General features: G+C 28.0%; 2 protein-coding genes and 1 long non-coding RNA gene across 6 annotated transcripts; all 3 read right to left on the bottom strand.

The window, feature by feature from the left end:
* Window positions 1-394: 394 nt before the first annotated feature.
* On the bottom strand, window positions 395-1062 carry LOC135927295 (NF-kappa-B inhibitor-interacting Ras-like protein 2). The gene is made up of 5 exons (XM_065463260.1): window positions 929-1062; window positions 785-877; window positions 696-743; window positions 539-655; window positions 395-460 (listed from the first exon to the last, which is right to left on the bottom strand). The coding sequence occupies exons 1-5, from the start codon at window positions 1034-1036 to the stop codon at window positions 446-448; spliced, it is 381 nt and encodes a 126-aa protein (XP_065319332.1). The 5' UTR covers window positions 1037-1062; the 3' UTR covers window positions 395-445.
* Window positions 1063-2800: 1738 nt separating this feature from the next.
* Window positions 2801-3885, bottom strand: LOC135926612 (uncharacterized). Of its 3 annotated transcripts, none has more exons than XR_010571928.1 (6): window positions 3811-3885; window positions 3543-3738; window positions 3390-3494; window positions 3203-3333; window positions 3039-3155; window positions 2801-2993 (listed from the first exon to the last, which is right to left on the bottom strand). It is a non-coding gene; the product is annotated as an uncharacterized LOC135926612 (long non-coding RNA). The 3 variants fall into 3 exon arrangements; XR_010571927.1 differs by having other exon boundaries at window positions 3262-3333; XR_010571929.1 differs by having other exon boundaries at window positions 3262-3333; window positions 3390-3439.
* Window positions 3886-8954: 5069 nt separating this feature from the next.
* LOC135926690 (large ribosomal subunit protein uL23m-like) lies at window positions 8955-10682 on the bottom strand. 2 transcript variants are annotated; one of them, XM_065462620.1, is made up of 5 exons: window positions 10610-10682; window positions 10443-10568; window positions 10321-10403; window positions 9906-9976; window positions 8955-9192 (listed from the first exon to the last, which is right to left on the bottom strand). In XM_065462620.1, the coding sequence occupies exons 1-5, from the start codon at window positions 10621-10623 to the stop codon at window positions 9025-9027; spliced, it is 462 nt and encodes a 153-aa protein (XP_065318692.1). In that variant the 5' UTR covers window positions 10624-10682; the 3' UTR covers window positions 8955-9024. The 2 variants fall into 2 exon arrangements, with proteins under 2 accessions (XP_065318692.1, XP_065318694.1); XM_065462622.1 differs by having other exon boundaries at window positions 8956-9192; window positions 10617-10677.
* Between the last annotated feature and the right edge of the window lie 7251 nt (window positions 10683-17933).

The raw sequence follows: 17933 nt of genomic DNA, 5'->3' as shown, positions 1-17933 counted from the left end.
TGGTTCTTAGATTAGTGTGCTTCCAAGTAAGTGGGGGTTCTGATTTTGAATTATATTAAAGCAATGAAAAAAATTATAATTATAAAAAAAATTCTAAAATAATCACACAACATTTTGAATGTATAAATCACTATAAATTTTTGTTAGAACTGTTTTCTGTAAATTTTTGTTAGAACTGTTTTTTGGAAATTTCAAAATATGGTACACTATCTATAAATTAAGAGGGGTTCCAACTTTTTATTCTTAATATTTTTTAAGCTTGAATTATCATTTTATAGGCTAAAATTTTTATTTTTTAAACATTAATCAAAATTGTAAGCATGTAAAACTTATTCAAATCTTTTTTTATAATTCTATTTGTTATATTTAATTAATATAATATGTTACATTTTACCTTTATCTTTAAATACCCATAAGGGAATATGGAATGTTTCTCTGTTGGAAGTTAAATTTGCTTGATCTGCGCTTAAAAATGTACCAATAACAGTCATTATTAACTTATACTGTATTTAGAATCATAAATTAATGTTAAAAGTACCTCCTTTTTATTTTTAATGTTTTCTAAATCTTTTTTGACATATTCTAAATTATTATTATTTATACCAATTGATGGTGTTATATCCCTTATAGATGCATTATACACATAAATGATAGCCTTGATGTTGATGTAAAAAAAATATAACATTTTATTTTACATCAGCAAATGATAAATAATATTGAATAAATTGTTCATCCATATTCTCCTAAAAATTTTTGGTATACAATATATTTTAAACAATAAAACTAATCCTCTTGTATCATAAATATGGGTGCGATCTTTATTCCCTTTTTCATACTCAATATAGAATGGATAAATATCATCAATTGTAGGTCGATACTTAAATAATATTAAATTATATAACTATATACATATATGGCAATAAATTACATTTTTAATTTTGTCATCAAAACTGTTATTATAAAATAAGGATTCTATTAATAAAGTTTTTCCAGTTTTAGAACGCCCAAAAACAACAATTTTATAACTTTTACCCATTATAGTAGGGCATGAATGATATGATATATGGCCTAACACATGTATTTAATGAGAGCCATTTAAGATATAGTATTTTCTAAACTACGCCCGGTTTTATTAAAATGTTTTATGATATGTTTTTAGTATGTATTATCAGATGAGTTTCATAACAATCACCACCATCACGACTATCGTTACAACTATCACCAAAAAAATTATTTAGGCAACGGTTTCCTAAGATTTTTTCCAAAATATAAGCACGGAGATTTAAGATGCAATCTAATATTGAATTACAATGTGCGATACAATCAACAAAAACTATGATAGCAACACAATCCAAATCTTATAATAACAGAAGCCAAGCTCGATATTCTAACAAATCGTGAGTATTGAAGAAATTACGGATGATGGTAATGAATAAGCTTCTAAGAAGAAATTCAACTTATTGAGTTTAGACATAAACAATGTGCATGATGGCATTGACAATCACAACGCCTATAAAATTACAGTGAACAATAACAACACCAGTAGTTATGAAGATCGACCGAGGCATTAGATTTTCTATCTTACTAAGATACATAGAGTTAAAACTGGCATTAGAGTAACAAAAGAAACTGCTAAAAAGTTGGGATATGATGGCAACACGATTAAAATTATAGGTAGCTCAAGTTAAAGTAAGCTATAAAATTAACTCAAATCATGAAGGCAATCCCAATGACATATAATAATACCTAGACTGACGATTCATTCATTAAAGTACGTATGAATGCAAATCAGCTGGAGACGCCATTGACGCCATGTTGGTTACATCGATGATAAAATTTATAATATAAAAAAAATATAATGAATATCAATTAAAATATCCTTTCAAATATTCTGGATAAATTATGATTTTACAATAATATTTATAATATAAAAATATATGCTTAGCTTCAGATATATTCTTAATAATATAACATTTTTTTTTACATATAAATAAATATGTAGTATTTATTAAAGTATTATAGTATTTGTTTAATCTTCTTAAAGTCCAATTCAAAATGATTTTTATATTATTCATAATATTTATTATGATTAAAGAAATGAAATACTTATGAATTTAATATTTTAAGGAGTTATTGAATCTTATTAACTATTTAACATTTAGCAACCATACCGCAGTTATGGAGAAAATTTAAACCATTTTTACTTTTATTAGGATATCCTTACCCATGTAAAATCTTGATCTCTTGGTATTTATTTTTTCCAATTAGTTTTATTTTATTTATTATTTTTAATAAGTTTTTATCATTCCTTTTTGTAATATTCAATTTTTTATGTTTATTATATTTATTATTGATTTACTATATTTCTTAGGATAAATTCTGTATTGCAAACAAGAGATATATCGCATACAACTTGTTCTTCCTTACATTATATTATGCAGTTTATTTTATCAATAAAACAATTATCATTAATATATTTTTTTTTCAAACAGATAAAATAAAGATTAATAAAAATAAAATATGTTAAGACCTCATTTATAAAAAATGACCTTAATTTTAGATCAATTTAGCTTATTACTCTTATCTCTTTATTTTTAGAAGAATGGACATATTAATTATATGATGAAAATCAATAATTTTTCAAGATACTAAAGCCTCTAATAAGATTACATGTTGTATCATTACAAGAAATAGTTTATTATAAATTAGAAAATAGATATAATGTACCATAAATTACGAAATTCATTAATATAGCATCCATATTTTATTATAAATTAGAAAATAGATATAATGTACGATAAATTACAAAATTCATTAATATATAGCATCCATATTTAAATATATACAGTCATAATATGAATTAAAAAAGATCATGTGCCAATATATTTATTGTCCTGCGAATAGAATGGTTTTCGTCAACTTCTTATTAGCAGCCCTTAGCTTTCGTTATCCTGTAAATTGTGAAGATTTTTTATATATTTCCAATTTATTATCTATTTGTAAAAATAACATTTAGGAAATATTTTAAAAGTAATTACAGCTCCATTATTATTATTGATTAAAATTTTTTTATCACCGAGCAGATTTCTAAGTAGCTTCATCATATGGCATACATCCAATATAACATACACTTTTGGATAACTGGTAGATGTTTTCTTAAATAAAATATTATTTGTATTGTATAATAAAAAAAATATATTGCTATCCATAAAATCAAAACATATCACTGATGTATATAGTAATGTAATAAATATGGCTCACTGGGCTATTATCTCTAACAGGCTCTTCCAAGCCTTCCACTTCTAGAGTATTAATAGGTATTTCTAATTTTTTCTTAAATATTAATATTAAAATTTTTATTGATCTTTTATAAAGTAATAATATTTTACCTTTTTAGCTAAAGAGTAAATATTAGTAGCATAAGTATGATCATTTTTTTCTACATAGTTAAAACTTGTAGGAGTATTATTTGTATTCGATGGAATATTTGTTATCTTAAAAAAATATAATATTTAAAATAAATATATATTCAATATTTATACATCCTGAAGGGGTCTGGAATTAAAAATGGATGGTACAGATCCTTCCTATAGAATAGCATTCCCTGAATGTGAGGGCATAAAACATTCAGGTTTGAAATGGGCTCCACAAAGCTTTGAAAACTTATTAGGAGTGAAATTTTCCTTATTCATTGCCTTTAGCCATTTTGATAATAAAATTTCATTCATGATAGGAAATCTTAAAAAAAATAATATTAATGTCTTAAATTAAGAAAAGAATCTTATAAAATAATAAATTAAAATATATAACCTATGAAAAGAAATTTTTTTATTAGAAGTTAAGCTTGTATTCTTGCATGAAGTACAGCGACTCATATCAATCTATCTTTAAATAAAAAACGATAATTATTAATTGAAGATATATACAATTAAGGTTAATTTTAGATGTAATTTTATCAAATAAAGGTAGGGCTGGCCAATTAGATAAATATATATGGGTAGACTAGACAGATAGATAAAGTATAAATATATTATTATTTTTTTATAGTTATATTTATTTTCTTATATAATGTTAAATAAAAAAATAAAAATAATAGATATAAATTAACTATTATTATATGATATGATGAATGATAATTATCAAAAATTATATAATTTTATTTTATATTTTTATATAATTTTATTCCTTATTTAATATAAAATTATAAACTTGGGTAACCATTTCATAAAATTTTTTGTCAGCCTGGACATTTTTAAAATTTCTAAGGGAGCTGAGCAGATGTTTTCGCCACATTACACTGATGGGGACAGTGACCCGGATCCTACAATAGATAACAATCATACCCCTGTGTGCAATAACCCCAACGTTAGCCCTCAGTCAGAATCGGATATCCCTTCCTTCCTATCTGAAGACTCTGGTATACCCGAATGGTGGACAACAAGCCCCCTTTCTGACTCGCTACCATCAAGTAGCTCTGCGGACAATAGCGAAGCCCAGTCAATCATCACGGCGTTACAAGACTCTGTCTATAGCACCGATGACGAACCTGGTATGCCCCAGGAAGGAGCCTCTAACACACCTAACGTACCTGGTATCCTCGATGGTATCGTCGTCGGGGGTCCTAGAAGCACCTTTTCCGATGAACAGTTCGCCACCCGTCCTAGCCTCAACATCAGCAATGCAAGACTCACCGTAGGACCACTTATGTCGCCCTTCACTAGGAGAGTCGCTGAAAGAGGTTTTCGCCCGCGCATTGACCACCTAAAAATAAACAACAACAACAACAACATATACTTTAAACACAATATTCGCGCGGGCGTGCATAACAAATATCATGACATTGTCAGACAACTCATCGTTGCCGACGTCATAGAGCCTGCCGACGAGGATCAAATATGCTCACCATTATTCGTGATCCCAAAGGGAAACGGCGCACCACGGGTTATTAGTGATTTCTCAGAAGTATCGAAAAACTTCTTACACTACCCCTTACGGCTCAAATCAATTCCACTGATGTCAGTTAAACTCGAACAAGCGTCATACGCCTGTAAAATCGACATCAGGTCAGCCTTTTTCTCCATCCCTCTGTCCAGCAGTGTAAGGAAGTTCTTCGGCTTCAAATTTGATAACAGTAACTTCCGATACAAAGTCCTCCCCATGGGGGCATCCTTTAGTCCTTACTGCCTCCAATCCATCATCTTGGACGCCTGCGCCAAAACGGTTAGAAAGGCCAATTATAATGTCTACCTTGATGATATCCTAATCTATGGGCCCAACGAAAACGACGTTAAATGGTCGACACGATAACTATGCTGCACCCTCGAGGGATGGGGTTTACAAATAGCACCCGAAAAATCAGTTCTGGATTCTACACCTCACATTACCTTAGGAGTCCCCATCGATCTGATTAACAAAACAGTATCAGCAGATACAGGTACGAGAAGAAGACTCCACGAATGCTTGGAAGTTTTCCGGCGACACTCCTACCAACATCTGGAAATAGGGGTACAATTGGCAGATAGAGTCCTAGGGGTTGTGAACCACTATGCCTACACCAGGCATGTCCAGACTCTTTTCCCCTTACTACGTTACAATGAACAACAGACAACTAGCACCTATAGTGGACACTTTCTTAGCCTTTACCAAAGCACGATTAATTATCGACGCACTAGCTACCCCGTTACCCTTACATTACTATGCCAACTCACCTGTTTACGTCGATGCATCAAATTCCCATATGGGAATTAACTTCTGGGAACCCGACAATCTTTCAGTGGCATAAGGCCTGTCTACTATTCAATATCCCTATTCACGCGATATCCCATAGAATGGGAGCCATCATGGCCATCCACCGCAACAATGAGCATCCTATGATATTCACGGACTCTTCGGTGGCCTACTATACCTTCAAGAAAGGAGGATTACGATCGCCCTCACTGGAGATAATCATTACGCAGATCATGATCAAACTAGGATTACCTAACTTCACCGCTATATCGCAAAACATACAATGGATTCCTACAGAGGACAACCCAGCCGACCTTCCGTCAAGAACTTGGATGGCAGCCAGGGAGCAACTCAGTCTTTTCGAGGGACCTATTCACAACAAGATGATAAATCCTTATTTGTACACCAATTCAGTCGAAACACGCCATCGCTTATTTCCGGTCTCTCAGCACCCGAAGATGACGCAACTACTATATCGTATAATTGGGACCAACTATCCATCGATTCCCAAGAATTGGCCTGAAAAACTCTCAATCAAAAATCTACACAGAATAAACAAAATTAACTAAGAACGAGTCATCCCGCAATATTTATTTTATATAAATACTTATTATAACGTTAATTATATCATTGTTTATTTTTCTATTGTTTGTACTGTACATTTTTGATTGAAAATAAAGGCCTTGGGATATTGAAGCCATAAAGGCCAAGATGTCCGGTTATTTCCATGTTTTGCCTGAAAGGGCAAAACATAGCAAGGAACGGTGTCGCTGGTGGTTCGAGTTGTACCGGAGGCGGCGGTAGAGGTGCTTCTGGTACCGGCCGAAGCCTACGATAGACTAATGAAAGTTTAGGCAGGCCTCCAGCAAGATCTCCTCGAGCCCAGATGCAAGGCTAATGACAGAGACCGTCATGAGATCAAAATCGCTGAAGTGATAGAGATTCTGTCGCCGGAATCCGACATCAGAATGCTAAAGATTCAAGCCAAAAGGATTCGAGTACTAGCTTTAGCCATTCACTGGAACTGGAAAACCGCAAGGAATAACAATGCTTCCTACCAGGAGAAATTTTTATGCGGAGAAAACATCACTGTTTATCAAGACCCCGCGCCCTTTCGAGATAGGGGCCGAACAGGCACCTCCACTTCCGGTTACCGCAAACGCCCTGAAAGGAAGGACGCGGCCCCCGCCAGGGGTAAGAAAAGGAAATAAGGAACCTGTCATACCTCCGAACCCGTCTCTTTCGTCTTCCTCTTCGTTTATGGCGTCTCCAGCTGATTTGCATTTATACGTGCTTAAAAAGGCATTTTAATGAATGAATCGTCAGTCTAGGTATTATTATATGTCATTGGGCAATCCTAGTATTTAGCTAAAAGATTACCCTCTTCCTTCTATTAAAAACATCTCAATTTTTTTTTTAGTAAATATCAAAAATCCCGTTATAAAAATCAGTATCATATCATATTTAAGACAAGACTCAACAAAATTAATACGGCAAATAGTGCTCGAAACAGATAAAATAGTGAATGTTTTGACGCTTTATAAATATTTAAACTACTAAATTTGGTAACTTGAATCAAAATTCGCTATCATATATGATTATCAGCCTAATTCTTATAGGGCTGATACTAATAATTTAATTCAATTTCAAAATGATTCATTTATGAGAAATTCTTTCATGAAGGGAAGTGTTGAAATTTTTAGATCGCCATTATTGAATTTGTTAGGTATTTTAATATACATTATTCAATTTTATTTTTTAATCATAATTTCAATTAATATTTTCCTTTTATTTCGTAAAAAAATCATAATGTTGTTTGACATGAGTATAAGTTTGCTGAGAATAATAATAGCACAAAGTTTTATTTGGAAAATTATGTCTATGATTGTTTGCAATATATAGTTTCGGTTGATGATCAGCAATATCATTGTATTATAAATGTCTAAAATAATTTTTTTTATTTTTACAGCAATATATTTTATCATATTTCATCTCAAAATTAAATGGATTAGCCCCCAATAAATTTATCCTACCGCCATAAAGGCGCAGACCCCCTATTACCCTAAATAAAAGGATACAAATTGTTCCTACCCTCCTCTCCGATCATATAGGCTGCTTAAAAAAATAAACGCGTTACTTGTCACATCAGAAAAAAGAAAAGCGTTACCGTTACTCACTACCTTGTAAAAAAGTAAGGTGCGTTGCTGACTATCAAAAAATTAACGGGTCACTCGTTACTTAAAAAAGTTATATATTATATACAAAAAAATTTTTTTTACCCCTATATATATATTTTTTTTTTGTATATAATTTATAATACAAAAATAATATAGGATAAAATATTTTTGTAATAATTTTTAACAATTTTAAAATAAGCAAGAGTGCTTAGTGCAACACAGCTTTCGCTGTTCTATTCTAATCCAAATAATTGACCTCGGATTTTATACATAGGATAAGGAACTGGAGATTTGATTTAGATAATTTTATATTTTCAATTTATTTTGTTTTGGAATCCATCTGTTTTTTTTTAATATTATCATAAATTAATGTGTTTCTAAAATAATAGATATAATATTTGTTATGTATAAAAACAAGCTTGTTTTGCTAGGCTTAGTATTAGCGTTTATTATATTGTGCTTTAATTTACTCAGCATTAACAAATAAAGAAAAGAAGAGCAAAAAGAAATGTTTTTTTTTAACAGTTATTGTATAACAGCAATAGCCTTGATAAAATTCGTATACAGAAACAACTTTTAAGTACTCAGCTTATATTAGACGAGATTGACGTTATGGTCTCATCCGACTGTCCAGCCCTTTAATAACTAAAACTCTTTAAAATGAATCCCTAGACGACACAATATTCTAAAAATATATCATACCTGCAGAGGTCACATTTGCACAGCCCAGATTTTTTTAAATTTTTATATCTAATAATAACGTTTTAAATATATAGCCCATTCCAGGTATTTAAAAAATAAGTTTTAGGCCCTGCCGCCAGGGTATATTCAAAAAATTAAAATACAGCCCAGCTCGTGTACCCAGGTTTTGGGCTTGGCCTGCAGGTCTCTGATATATATAACGCCTTGCATTTTCTTTAAGAATCTATTCCAGAAATTTCAAAATGGGTTTTACTTCCTGTTCCAAATAAATTTTAAAAGGCAAATAATTTCCAAATATGTCCGTTCCGAGGGACAATTCTAGTAAAATACACAAAAAATGGATGCAGTTTTATTATATTTTATATCACGAGAAAAATATATTATAATGCATGTAAAAAATTTATATAATATTTAATTATTAAATCCCAAACCATAAAGGTATATTGGGCTTGTTCTGAATTTTCTTCTGGATATTTGAATCAAATTTTTTCAACTCTTCTTCAACTTCCTTTTGACCTTCTAATTCTTTAGGCTGAGTTTTATCTTTATCTTCGATTTTGGGAAACTGGAAGGTTTGATTAAGTCCCTAAAAAACATATTATTAAGATTAACTAATTAAAATCTTATAAAATCAAATTTTCCAGTTGATAAAATAAAATTGGCCAAAGTTTGCTTCAAATTTATAATTTTTTAGCCAATATATAAGTTTTGAAACAGTCTTTTTATAATTTACCTACCAGCTCAAAGTATATTTTGCGATCTAATAATAAATAATCATAAACTATGAGCTGGGCAAATATTTTAATAATGTCAGGCAAAGCTTGAGCCAGTGGTTCATTTTTACAATTAGTTTTAGTAAAACACTTAAAATATAATTTAAATTTCTATCCCTCACAAAGAAAATAAAGATTAAATATGTCTTTATCAGAAGTTAGCTTCAGATCTTAAATTTTAAATGTTACAGAATGAGATAATTTGAATTTCTCTGGAATTAGGTAAGAGCAATTTGTGGTTTTTATATGGGCTCCTAAGGATTAAAAAAATTATTAAAATTTCAGGTTAGACTGAAAAATTGAATTTGTAGTTCCTGATAGTTTTACTAATTTTTTTAAAAATATATAGAAATAAAGTAAAATGACATCCAATTATCTAAAATAATTTGACCCTATGTCTTAAATTTTGGGAAGAAATTTTATAAAATAATTTATAAAGTAAAAGATTTTAAGTGCTTTATATTCATAAATAGAATATAATTAGTAACATAAAATTTTCATATTGTAAAAAATAATAATTATTTACTAAAGTTATATAGGCAAATTTGATGTCAGGTCTACGAACTGGATTGCCATTGTATAGTTGCCCATACCCACCTTAAATGTATGATAAGCCAATGGACGTTTTTAACAATGATAATTTAAATCATATAATAATTATGAATAAAATAATACTCAACATTTGGATATGAAGCTGATCCCAGGTTTTAAGAAAAAAGCAAAATAAAGTAATAGTACTTTTAAAATTCTGATAATCTGCTTCTAATGAAATCTTTAAAATATAAATTACTCCTTATAGGTATTCATAAATTATCTATACTTTTGAAAAAAAAGTGGTGATTTCTAGTTATAATTATTTTTTTTATAAAAGCTAATTAAAAAGTTAAATTACAATATTTTCTAAATGATATTTATGATTAAATCTTAAAATATGTTTTTACCATCCTTTATCCTTGTACATATGCAAGCAACAGGAACATTGTAAATTTTTTCAAGATAATTTTTTATATCAAATTTACTCATGCTACAATCTAAATTTATAACAATCATATCTAAATATTACTTTAAATGAACTTCAAATTTAACAACATTTGGAGGATGTCTATAGTCTTCATGCTTTACTAATTTCATCCAGAAATTTGGTAAAAACTCATATCTTTGAGAGTCACCTTTTATAAATATACCCGCACTACATAGGAAATGTAATTAAAGTCATATTAAAATATTTACTATCTACTTGACATTTTAGGAGCGTGAGTTTGAATATTCACTGAATTTCATTCGTTCATTTGGGAAGATATTTTGACTAACGCTACAAGAGTGCACTGTATTTTCATGATTTTTATTAATTACCAAGCCCGTCAGAAATGCCATATGATAAATAATAAAAAAAATTTATGTTTTAATTCATATATCGTCTGTAGCTTAGTCAATGATTGCGTTGATCATGATTCCGATAGGCCTGTGTTCCAGCAAGGTAGTGATAAATTTTGAATTTACCGATCCGGGTGGCAATAACTTGACTAAATAATTTTACAAGTCCGTTGTTTTTGGTAAAATAATTGTAGAAAGATAAGCGATTGTGATCTTTATGTAATTTAACATTCCATGTATAAAATCCATAATCACCAGCCAGCTATCATTCTACTAGAACTTTACTCAATTTCCAATCACATGATCCAACTTAATAATTCTTGTATATCAATCCCCATGTGAGGAAGCTAATCACTACATCTCTCCCCCAACTTCTTTATCCAATCCAAAACATCCTCGTGCAGTGGCAAACCTTTGGTCGCAATGGTGTTTTGAACGGTCCTCGAGGATCCCGTTATCTCTTGGACGGCATCTCAATCATCATAATCAAATCATCGTATAATTACATATAATTAGCCTGAATATACTTCATACTTCTACATTTTCATTTAAGTTATTAGATTTAATCTTAATGGACATTTTAATTTATTCATTCCAATTTTTTTTTGTCAGGAATTATAATAAATCATTCAATATCAGAACCATTACATAATAATTCATTCATTACAACATAATTTCTTCATTGTCTAAATTCCTATCCACAATTTTATTTCAATAGTCGATTCATTAATATATTTCATTTGTTCAGGTTAATCCCATCCTCGTTGCCAATGTGTAGACATTCATGTAATCTTTAATGCAGTAAAATAAACTATTTATGTAAATAATATTGAACACATATAACCCGATAGCATTTTAACAATCCCGGATTTTTCTTTGTCTACATTCGTGACTTTGATAAATTAAAAATATTATCATACGCAAAGGATGCATGCAACTATTTTTATTTTTCCGCCAGTAAAAATTTCTTATTTTTATCAATTGAAATTCATCAACAAATTGATAAATATTATTTTTAATTATAATTTATATTTTATAAAATAAAAGCATTCATAAAATAATTTTATTATATAAATCAAATTTATCTAAAAATTAAAATTGTCTAAAAGTAGTTCCATAAATTTATAATATGTAAAGAACAGATATATTATATAGTAAATTTAATATACATTAGAGTTTTGCATTGGGCGGGGCAGGATTTTGGACCAAAAGCCCGCCCATCCAATGTTTTAAAAAAGTTTTAACCCGCTCCCCAGCCCGCCTATAGTTTCAAAAAAATATATAACCGCAAATCCCACCCATTAGTCTAAAATTTTTTACCTCCTCCCCCCCCCGCCCATTATTTATAAAAAAATTTGGCTAATAAAATTTAATTATGACCATTCTTTCAATTTTTTAAGCATCTAATAAAAATATTTCAGCATTACACCTCTACAAAAAGTTTATAATTTAGGAAATTAATTAGAATAAAAAAAATATTCAATTTAAATTATGGACAATTTACAAAATAGAATATTTATGAAATGAATATAAATATAAAATTGATATTATATGTAATTATAATGCAAAAATAACAATGAATCGACATTTTCTGGATACAAACACGTTCTTCTTTGTTCTAAAAATCTTCCAGCAATGCTAAATCCTCGTTCAGAAGAAGCACTAGTTGCAGGAATTGACAAAAATTTTTTTGCTAATCGTGATGACTTTGGCTAATCTCTTGTCGTTTCCACCAAAGTAGGATATCCGTTTGAAATATATCCTCTTCCTCAAGGAGATCCGGATGTCATGTATGCAATATATGTAACTTTTTTGAAGTGAGTTAAAAATGATAATCTGTCATTCCAAAATAAAATACCGAGCTATTTTTGTACTTGCCTTCATGCCATTCGGAATAGTAACAGAACAAAACACTATACAGTTTTATAAACGGACCTCGAGTTATTAGAAACAGATGCATATAACCAAGGATTTGGAGGTGTACTCATGCAAAAATATGATAATAGTAACGAATTTTCAATAGCTTACACCTCAAGAACTTTACAAGACGCTGAAAAGAATTATTCTACAATAGACAAAGAAGCAAAAGCAATAATAAACGGCGTAGAAAAATTTCATAACTATATGATTATGATATAATGTATAAGAATGGCTCTAACAATATAATTGCAGATGCTTTATCGCGAAATCCAATTGAGAAAAAGGATGATAGAATAACAAGCGAAAATAAAACAGTGAAATATATAAGAAATCTTACTTATGACACATTAACTCTACCAAGAAAAGAACTTAGAGAGGAAACCGCGAAAGATCCAATTTTAAGAAGAGTAAAAATATTAATAAATGGTACAAATATACAAAATCAAGCACCAGAATTATAAGCTTCTAGAATAAGAATAAATGAAATATAAAATGATGTCGGTATTTTATTTTGGAATGGCATATTATCATTCCGTACTCACTTTAGTGAAGAGTTTTACATATATTGCATAGGGGACATCCGGGTATCACATCAATGAAATCCATTCGAGACATTATATATGGTGGGAACAATTAGATAAAGATGTCGAACAACTAGTAAAGTGTTCTTCACTTAAAAAAAAACGATTGGTACAATAAAAATTGTTCTTGATCATATAATTAATTATGATTTTTCTTTAGTTTGTTTTTGAACAAAAATTTTAAATTTCCTTAACCCGCTAGCCCATTGTTTAAATTTCTTAACCTGCCCACCCACCCACCTACCCATAGTTTCAATTTTTTAACCCGCCCGCCAGCCCATTTTCGAAAATTTTTTTACCCGCCCACCCGCCCGCCTACTTAGATGGGCGGGCGTGGGCGGGCTGGCCGAAACCCCGCCCAATGCAGACCTCTAATACACATGATAAAATTTAAAAATCACAAATAAATTTCCGTTAGATGGCGTAATAGATTTAAAAATTAGATTTTAATTAAAAATACTATGTATTATAGGAGCATACTTTGCTCTGGATTAATTTATTTGGCACAAACTTATATAATCATAAAATAAAAAAATCTGAAGCTTCCATCATTATTATTGGAGTTATGATGTCCATTCTCAGTTTTGCAATTTTTTTTAGACTTCATAAAATATATTATATTTTTGACTCATTTAAATAAATGCAATGATTTATAATTGTTATTGAATCGGAAAACTAGTTTGCTTCAAATTAAATTTAGGGGCCCTTAAAAGGGCCTTTTGGTATTCAGGTCTTAAAAAAAGGCCGTTGGATATTTATGTCTAAAAAAGACGTTCGTCATAAATGTAAATAAAGATTTGATAATAAATAATAATAAAATGTTTAAACCAATTAGAAATAGCAATATTTGACAAATCTTATCAATTATAAATAAATTTATGGCCTTATTGTTTTCGTTCTTTCTGCTTTGGCTTTTGGCTCTTAGATTTTTTATACTAAAGGTTTCACTATAGCTAATTGACCACATGTTAAGGCAACTAGTTTTCTATAACTATTATATTTAAATATTTTCAACAGAATTGCCTTATGTTCAGCATCTGTCATCTCAGCCCAGCTCTGATGCATGGATGATATATCTAATACCTTTGTTAGATTATAAGGGGCCAACCAATGCAACTCACATAAGGCTCTTTCGAAATCTTTTTTCTGTATTAAAACAATATCATTTATTTTATTTATAATTATATGTAAAAAAGTTTTTATTTCCAATCAAAGATTGTTTTTAATACTTGATTTATACTTTCACAATTATTGTTGGTGTAGAGTGATAAAATCATTTTATTTTTTAAAGGTAAATACCTGCAATTTGAAAATTTTGACCTGGCAACCCTGTTCATGAAGATAAATAATTGTGAAATTAATAAAAATATTTGTTATTTGAAATTGGATCGATAATTACTATTATTTTTTAAGTATATTGTCATATTCTTTTAATAGGTATTATTTGTTTTTTTTATCAATATTATAATTTAGTCAATATTATTTCTTTTAATCGATATTATTTGTTTTTTTTATCAATATTATAATTTAGTCAATATTATTTCTTTTAATAAATATTATTTGTTTTTTATCAATATTTTTTTTTATTATTATTTATGTGGGTTATAAAAACCCTGAAAAAGAAGAATTTATTATTATTATTATTATTTTGATTATATTATATTTTCTTTATGGAAATAAAGTAAGTACATTATATCAATATCTAAGAAATTTCGAAAAATATTAAAATTTATAAAAATAAAAAATATATTATTATCGATTCTGATAATTTAGTTTCTTTTTTCCCAATAATATAATATGATTTTATAATTTCCTTCTTTTAAGAATATTGTTATCGATTCGGAGAATTCATTTTTCTTTAATATAAAAGTAAAGAATTATTATAAATAAAAATTATCTAAATAAATAAATAAAATTTAATATGGAAGAAAAAGTAATCGATAAATTTATTATAGGTAAAATATAACGCTCATAATAAAATATTAAAATTATAAATAAATTTCCGTTAGATGGCGTAATAAAAATTTAGTTTTTAATTAAAAATAATATGAATTATAGGAACATAATTTTTTGCTCTGGATTAATTAAAAAAAATTTGAAATTTCCATCATTATTTTTGGAGTTATGATGTCTATTCCCCCATTCTTAATTTAGTAATTTTTTTAAAAGATTTTTAAATAATATATAATTTTTTAAACTTCTTTTGTGTAAAATAACTTATATAAACATATAACAAAAAGAAATTTAAAGTTTCCACCATTATTTTTGAGTTATGATGTCCATTTTCCCATTCTTAGTTTATCTTTTGTGTAAAATAACTTATATAAACATAAAAAAAAAGAAATTTGAAGTTTCCACCAGTATTTTTGAAGTTATAATGTCCATTTTCCCATTCTTAGTTTAGTCATTTTTTTTTTGGGGGGGTTTAAAAAAAATACATTATTTTTTTTAACTTCTTTTGTGTGAACAAACTTATATAAACAAATAATAATAAAAATTTTAAATTTCCATCATTATTTTTGGAGTTAAAATGTCCATTCTCAGGTTAGTCATTTTTTTTTAGATTTTTGGATTAAAAAAAAATTTTTTTTTGACTCATTTTCTGTAAACTAACTATAAAACGAAATTTTTTTTTCAAGTTTCCATCATTATTTTTAGAATTATGATGTACATTCTTTGATTTTTATACTTCATAAAATATATTATATTTTTGACTCATTTAAAATAAATGCAATGATTTATAATTGATATTAAATCGGAAAACAAGTTTTCTTCAAATATAATTTAGGGGGGCTTAAAAGGGCCCTTGGGTATTCATTGTCATTGGTCTTAAAAAAAGGCCGTTCGGTATTAATGTCTTAAAAAAATAAGTTCGTTATATAAATAAAGATATAATAAAATGTTTAAACCAGTTAGGAATAGCAATATTTCACAAATCTTATCAATTATAATTTTATAAAAAAGAATTAAAATGAATAGAAACTCATTATAAAGTTTCATAACAAGATAAGAATTAATCTTAATATGAATTATTTGTAAAAGCTAGGGGGATCGATAATTGTTAAAAATATAAATTATTTTTTATAAATATAAGGAAAATTATTTAATTAATTATTGGGTGTATTAACTGTTGGAAATTAAATATTTACAATAAAAAAAACAAATATATTTATTGCCTTATTGTTTTCGTCATTTCCTCTTTGGCTTGATTATATTGATCCTAGATTTCACTATAGCTAATTGACCACATGTTGAGGTAATTAATTTTCCATCACTATTTTCTTTAAGTATTTTCAAAAGAATTGCCTTATGTTCAACATCTGTCATCTCAGCCAAGCTCTGATGTATGGATGATATATCTAATACCTTTATTAGATACCCCCCCCCCCTATATGGTTCTTTCGAAATCTTTTTTCTGTATTAAAACAATATCATTTATTTTATTTATAATTATATGTATAAAAGTTTTTTTCCAAATCAAAGATTTTTTAATACTTGATTTATACTTTCACAATTATTGTTGGTGTAGAGTGATAAAATTATATTATTTTTTTAAGGTATACCATATTATATAATTTATCTATTAAATGATTATCCAAATATTTTTTACAAATTTTGTATAATTTTTATTTAGCGAAATTGTTTTAAATTAGCAATATTTTTTTTAAAGATCTCATCGGTTAATGAAAATATTATTCATTCCATCTCTATTGAAAATAAAATTTAAAATAATTTTTCCAATTATTATTTCAACTCCTTTATTATTTAAAAAATATATTAAATTTTCTTTTTATGTGTTTAGTGTATAAAAGATGTGTTGAATTTATACAATTTCTACGCAAGGCCGATACCATCCCCAATTCTCCGTCACTCCCATAAATTAAATTTCTAATGAGTATACGATTGCAAAGAATTATGCTCCTATAATTCATAGAATTTTTAATTTAAAAATAAATCGTTTGCGCCATCTAACGGAAATTTAATTATGATTTTATAATTTTATTATACGTGTTAATATTTTTTTATATAATATATCTATTCTATACATATTATAAATTTATTGACTACTTTTTTCTTCCATATTGTATTTTTATTTATTTAGAATTTTTATTGTAATATTCAGTTACAAAAAAATCTATTATTCAAATTGTGATAATATAGAGGTGGGCGCGGGTCATGAAATAACGCGTGACACATCCTCTGTGAATAAATTTTAGGCGTGAAGGACCTTCCCAGTGAACATAAATTTCCCGTGAATCACGGAAATTTAAATTTTTAAAATTGTTTCTTTATAAATTTGCAATTTTATTAGATATAGTATATATTTTCTAATTTAATTTAATTCCTCTTTTAAAAAAGAATAATTTTTGAAAACAAAAAATCTTCCGCATTTTGTAAACAACATCCGGTAATCGTGCCACATTTTCTTTTTATGTTTAGGTGTTTTATCGCGAGACTTTTTGCTAAATTTTGCTTAAACTTTTTACAGAAAAGTCAGTTATATTTTATTTAAAAATAGATATACTCGTGATTCGGAAAACTCTCATGAATACTATAGCTCCAAAAATATACGATGAAATTAAGATTAAAAGCATGATCAATAATAATTACTTGTCCATAACCACTGATTTTTGGAAGAATGATTATAAAAATCGAAGTTTTTTAATCATTACAGGACA

Source organism: Gordionus sp. m RMFG-2023, chromosome 3 (assembly GCF_954871325.1).
Source record: "Gordionus sp. m RMFG-2023 chromosome 3, tfGorSpeb1-WG-v2, whole genome shotgun sequence".
In the NCBI taxonomy this organism is placed as follows: Eukaryota; Metazoa; Nematomorpha; class Gordioida; order Chordodea; family Parachordodidae; genus Gordionus; species Gordionus sp. m RMFG-2023.
The sequence above is the reverse complement of the archived record's forward strand: the minus strand, read 5'-3'. Positions and strand labels throughout refer to the sequence as shown.

Coding starts and splice junctions, on each gene's coding strand:
- LOC135926690 (XM_065462620.1), bottom strand. Junction 10,404..10,442: donor AAATTTGAAGTTCATTTAAA/GTAATATTTAGA, acceptor TTTAGATTGTAG/CATGAGTAAATTTGATATAA. Junction 9,977..10,320: donor ATGTACAAGGATAAAGGATG/GTAAAAACATAT, acceptor CATACATTTAAG/GTGGGTATGGGCAACTATAC.
- LOC135927295 (XM_065463260.1), bottom strand. CDS start 1,036: ATGGGTAAAAGTTATAAAATTGTTGTTTTTGGGCGTTCTAAAACTGGA. Junction 878..928: donor TTGATGACAAAATTAAAAAT/GTAATTTATTGC, acceptor ATATTATTTAAG/TATCGACCTACAATTGATGA. Junction 744..784: donor TTTATGATACAAGAGGATTA/GTTTTATTGTTT, acceptor AAAAATTTTTAG/GAGAATATGGATGAACAATT.